Source organism: Sciurus vulgaris (assembly GCF_902686455.1).
Source record: "Sciurus vulgaris genome assembly, chromosome: 13".
Taxonomy (NCBI): domain Eukaryota; kingdom Metazoa; phylum Chordata; class Mammalia; order Rodentia; family Sciuridae; genus Sciurus; species Sciurus vulgaris.
In genome coordinates this window covers 58,843,810-58,849,631 of record NC_136474.1, presented here as the reverse complement: position 1 = coordinate 58,849,631, position 5,822 = coordinate 58,843,810, and the positions used below count along the sequence as shown (strand labels likewise).

At 36.5% G+C, this 5,822-nt stretch overlaps 1 protein-coding gene across 1 annotated transcript; it reads left to right on the top strand.

Moving 5' to 3' along the window:
- The first annotated feature begins 3,068 nt into the window (after positions 1-3,068).
- On the top strand, positions 3,069-4,325 carry LOC306643280 (inorganic pyrophosphatase-like). Its single transcript, XM_079109339.1, is given in 3 exon segments — positions 3,069-3,443; positions 3,446-3,927; positions 3,929-4,325. Coding segments are annotated over 3 exon segments (867 nt in total). The 5' UTR covers positions 3,069-3,130; the 3' UTR covers positions 4,001-4,325.
- The last annotated feature ends 1,497 nt before the right edge of the window (positions 4,326-5,822 follow it).

The window sequence follows — 5,822 nt, the reverse complement described above, 5'->3', positions numbered from 1 at the left end:
TTGGGTTCCTTTCTACATTTGTAAGCACCCTTTGTGAAATAGTTCATAAGATAAGTTGAAGAACAAAAACAAAACAATGGCAATAAGTTTAGAGAAAAAGAATGGAATCTTAACATATTCAGGAGTTAAAAATCAAAATATTTAGTAACCAGTGGATGTGGATGCATGAGGACTGAGGAAAGACTGGCTCATGGATAACTCTGCAGTTACTCTGGGTCACTCTGCATAATGGAGTACATGATGCCTCCCGTAATCAAAGAGCTGATAAAATTGAACAGATTCAGGAGGGAAGCAGCAGCATTGTACTGTGTGTAGTCCTCCCTGGTCAGAGTGACAAGGACTCTAACTACAGGGTGAAATCCCATCCCCTGCACTCAATGTTTAGTACCTCTACTCTCTCATTCTATTTTTCCCTCCCATTTTCCCCCTTCTTTTTGCTTTAGTTAGATTGTGTTGTTCAATATTAGAAAGAAAACTATATCAATTTAATATAAAATCACATTTTCAAATTGCTTTTCAGCAACATGGAAGATTCCTCTCCTTTTTACAGATAGACCTCAGGTCATGCTGAGGTCCACCTCCTCCATAAGGCCATCTAGGACCAAGGCAACTAGAGGGAGGACAATCCACATTGCCTCTAGCTCTTCTGTAAGACTCACTTGATATTTCACAAATACTACTTTATATTGCTGGTTACATATTAACATGCCTTATGTGCCCAACTTTTGCAGATTCAGTTCTGTTGGAAATGCACAGGAGTATGTCTCACAAAGTGTTATCTATGCCCTGCCTCCTAATACGGTTTTTCTTTTCAGGCAATAGTTGTTCAGTAAATGTTATTAAGGATGAGAAAATATGGTGTCTCTTGAAACTAGGTGGGAAATTTTATTGTCTAACAACTTTCACTCCATACCTTTTAAAAAGTGCTTAGTTGGAATTCCACGTGCTTCAACATTTTAGAAAAAAATGGTGGTCTGGTGTCTTAGAGCAACATAAATTTATTCTGTAGTTCTGGATATCAGAAATCCAACATCAGTGGGATAAAGCTAAAGTATAGACAGGGCAGGTTCTTTCCAGAAATTCTGAGGGACATGTTTCCTTACCCTGTCCAGTTTCCACAGGCTGTGGCATTTTTTGGTTTATGGGCCCTTCTTCACAGTGACACCAGAACGAGGCCATCCTGTCTTCTTCATGGACTGTTTTCACATAGCCATACCTGCCTTTGTGCAACTAGAGGGAACAATTCACATTGCCTCTAGCTTTTCTGTAAGACTCACTTGATGTTTCACAAATACCTCCTCAGGACCCTTATCATTTCAGCAGGCTCACCTGGATAGTCCAGGATAATCTCCTTATCTCAATAGCTTCAACTTAATCATATCTGCAAAGTCCCTTTTTCAGTATGAGGTACGATGTCAGGTTATAGGGATTAAACTATGGACATTTGAGGGAAGGAGGCCATTATTTATATTGTCATGATATGCTATCTCTAATTATCATAGAACAAATGTTACCCAGTCCCTGCTATGGTGTTAAGCAATGACACTACAACTGGCAACAAAACAAACAGATCTTGAGCTCAGTATGTTCTAGATCTACTGCCAAACCTTGCATGTTATAAAGATTGACAATTTAATATGATGCATGCTTTATTAGAAATAATATTAGCCCTCTATGGGAGCATGGAAGAGGAAGAGCTTTCTTTCTACCCAGGACGGGGAGATGCCTCAGGAAAGGCTTCTCCATAGAGTAGTGATCCCTGTTGCAATACAGGACCGTGTTGTACAGAGTTAACCTGTGGTGTTGGTTCAACAGGCATAATAGCTAATAAAATTTTACAATGTACAATTTGTTGTAATTGAAGTGAAAAGCACCCAGCTTTCTTGACACTCATTAAAGGACTTATATTTATTAATTAAGTCATTCAAACAATATTTGTTGAGGACTTTCCATGCTCATGGCCCTGAACAAAGTGCAAGGAACACAAAGAGAAATATCCCGTGTTTCTGCACTCAAGGACCTAATGTCATAGCAGAGAAAGCAGACTTAGGACCACCTGTAGCACACCTGAAATAAACTAGTGCTCATCTTTCCATGATAAAACATCACATTCAAGAGACATCCTTAAATTTCTGATTCACACCTTCTTAAAAGGAAAGGTAATAGTATTTTATTCCTTCCCATCTTTTACATATTTTCTTCCTTATTCTTCTGAAGTCTCTTAAGTTTTTTTCACAATGTCTACATACATTTTTTCTAAGCCTTCAAAATTCTCTTGACTATCTCCTGATAAATTTTTTTCCTTTTTTTTTTTTTTTTCTTGGCTTACTTTGAATGATCTTTTGAACACCCATGAGCCATAATTTTAGGAATGGCCATGAATAGTTTGGTGTGTCAGCTTCCTGATTTACAATTTGACTTGGAACCTGTATTTAGGAAAATTCAGAAGGTTTATCCAATTTTATAATATATTTCAGAAACAGTGAAATCTTATTGATTTGGTAATCCCACATTTCATGTAATGAGCAGAACAAGCTGTCAGAAGAACAAAGGAGAGACTAGATCTCCAAAAAGCTCATTTACTGAAAGAAGAAGAAGAAAAACAATTGTTTGACTTGACACATTGTTACAGTACTTATGCTAACATGACAGAAAATATAATAAAATTCGTTCAGCTATTACACTTTCATTTATTCCAAGAACTATGAGTGTCTCCATGTTGAATTTATAGCATGTGTAGCCACTATTGTGGTATAATGTGGGAAAACACCTAGAAGTTCCCATAATTTCTAAACTACTTAACACGAAACACTACTCGATAACTTAAATTCCTCTCATTAGATCTACTCCCTTAGATAAAGCAATAGTAGATGTCCTTTTTAAGTGCCTGGAGTAATTGACACAACTCAGGAACACTACTATATAAAATAGAAATTGTTTAATAAGACTACTTAAGACATGTAAGGATGTGTCTCAAGGTAGAAACTCAGGAGTAGGACCAAACAGAAAAAAATTTAGCTGGGAATATGGAGCAGAAGCCTTCTTTAAGAACATGGGCTTTCCCTTGTCAGTCGGCGCCACGTGCAGGCGGATGGCCGTGTGGCTGCGGCGGTGACTTGTCTCTGGCACCATGAGCAGCTTCAGCAACAAGGAGCGCACCGCACCCTTCACCCTCGAGTACCGAGTTTTCCTCAAAAATGAAAAAGGACAATATATATCTCCATTTCATGATATTCCAATTTATGCAGATAAGGACGTCTTCCACATGGTAGTTGAAGTTCCACGCTGGTCTAATGCAAAAATGGAGATTGCTACAAAGGACCCTTTAAACCCAATTAAGCAAGATGTGAAAAAAGGGAAACTCCGTTATGTTGCGAATTTGTTCCCCTACAAGGGGTATATCTGGAACTACGGTGCCATCCCTCAGACTTGGGAAGACCCGGGACCAGTGATAAACATACTGGCTGTTGTGGTGACAATGACCCAATTGATGTTTGTGAAATCGGAAGCAAGGTATGTTCAAGAGGTGAAATAATCAGGGTGAAAGTTCTGGGCATATTGGCTATGATTGATGAAGGAGAAACCGACTGGAAAGTCATTGCCATTAACGTGGATGATCCTGATGCAGCAAATTATAATGATATCAATGATGTCAAACGGCTGAAAACTGGCTACCTAGAAGCTACTGTGGACTGGTTTAGAAGGTACAAGGTTCCGGGTGGAAAACCAGAAAATGAATTTGCTTTCAATGCTGAATTTAAAGATAAGGACTTTGCAATTGATATTATTAAAAGCACTCATGACTATTGGAAAGCACTAGTGACGAAGAAAACGGACGGAAAAGGAATCAGTTGCATGAATACAACGGTGTCTGAGAGCCCCTTCAAGTGTGATCCTGATGCTGCCAAAGCCATTGTGGATGCTTTAACCACCACCATGTGAATCTGCCTGCACAATACCAACAGATGTGGATAAGTGGTTCCATCACCAGAAAAACTGATGGGATTTCTCTGGAATATAAGCTGATACTGCTGCATCCTATTCATCTGGAAGTATTAGATGCAAAAGTAGTGGTTCAAAGCTTTAAATTTATAGAACTCATCTAACTAAAGCAAATTCTTCTGTGACCAATTCAGTATATTCAGAATGTTATCTGTCCAAAAGCATTTTTCATATTTCAGCTAAGACAACTTTAGTACATGCTTAAATGTCAAAGCAATTGTGGTTTGGAAGTCATTTGTGAATAGATGTGCAAGATGAACACATATTGGATGTATATGTTTACCATGTGTTAGGAAATAAAATTATTTTGCTGAAAAAAAAAAAAAAAGAAAGAAAAAAAAAAGAACATGGGCTTTGAAGAAGCAGCTGGAAAACAGCCAGGGGACAGCATGAAGATACAGGGGCTGTTGCCAGTGTGATGAGAAATGTGAAAAAGAAGAGACAACATGTAACAAAGAGAATAAAGAGAAGTTAAAACTTGCTTATTTACAACTTTGAAACAAAACACCTCTCTAGCTTACACCAACTAAATTATTTATTCAGCAAATACTTATCAAAGATAATGATAAAAATAATGAAATATAAAGTCAAGCAGACATGGATTTTAGTTCCAGTTCTACCATTAGATAGCAAATTATTTATTCTTGCTGAGAATCCTTTGTCTAACCCATAAGATATGAATAATAGGACCCATTTTGTGGAAGAATAATGTAAATATTCTACATAGTGCTTGACATAATCAAACAATAATGATATTAAATACATGAGTATTATAATTATTATGTAAAGAAGGGAACTTTTCATAATCTAATGGGTATAAATGAATATTTCATTGTGTCATCAACTTGTATTTTCTAGTTATGTGATTTATGTTTTCCTTTATGAATTAATGTCTTTTGTTCATTTTTACCATTGTACTTTTTTTTCCCCCTTTGTATCAGGGATCGAACCTAGGGCTACTTAACCATTGGACCATGCCCCCAGCCCTTTTTATTTTTTATTTTAAGGCAGGGTCTTGCTAAGTTGTTTTGGGTCTCACTACTGACCTCAAACTTGGAATTCTCATGCCTTGGCCTCCCAAGTTGCTGGGGTTGCAGGTGTGTACTACTATGCCATTGATTGGACTTTTTAAACTGTTTTTTCTTTTATCTTTTTATATAGATATTATATGTGTGTGTGTGTGTGTGTGTGTGTGTGTGTGTGTGTGTATGATCTACCTGTAGATCTTAGATCTACTATTTTGTTGGTTGTGTATGTAGGAAATATTTTCTCCCAATTATAGGTTACTGTTTTCATTTTTATGGTGCTTTGATGAACAACGTCTGATGAAACAAAATTTTAAAATCTCTTCCCTTATGAATATATTTTCTTGTAATTTCACTATCAGTATTCATTTCTTATCTCATTCAGTGTCTTAAGTTTTCTAACCTTTACCCTGTTGATCCTATTCAACTTATAAAAAAAATTTGTTTCAAATCACTTTATAATTTTATGCCATGGTAAAAAAACTTGTAATTTTAGTTTCTAATAATGAATAGAATTTTGATTTCTAAATAGCAACATTTTATACAGCCACTGGCAAAAGTTTCTCACGAATTGTTTAACACTTAACAGTAAATTTTCTTTCATTATTAATATAAATAATCAATGGCAGCTTCTTTACTTGGATATATATGCATCTTTCCAAACATATGTGTTTTTCCTTAACTCACTACATTGTTTAGCATCTCCAGTTCAGCGTTTTATAACAAGAGTAGACAAACTGCAGCTCCGTGACCAAATTGGCTGGCACATACTTTGGTAGGGCCTATGAGATAAGA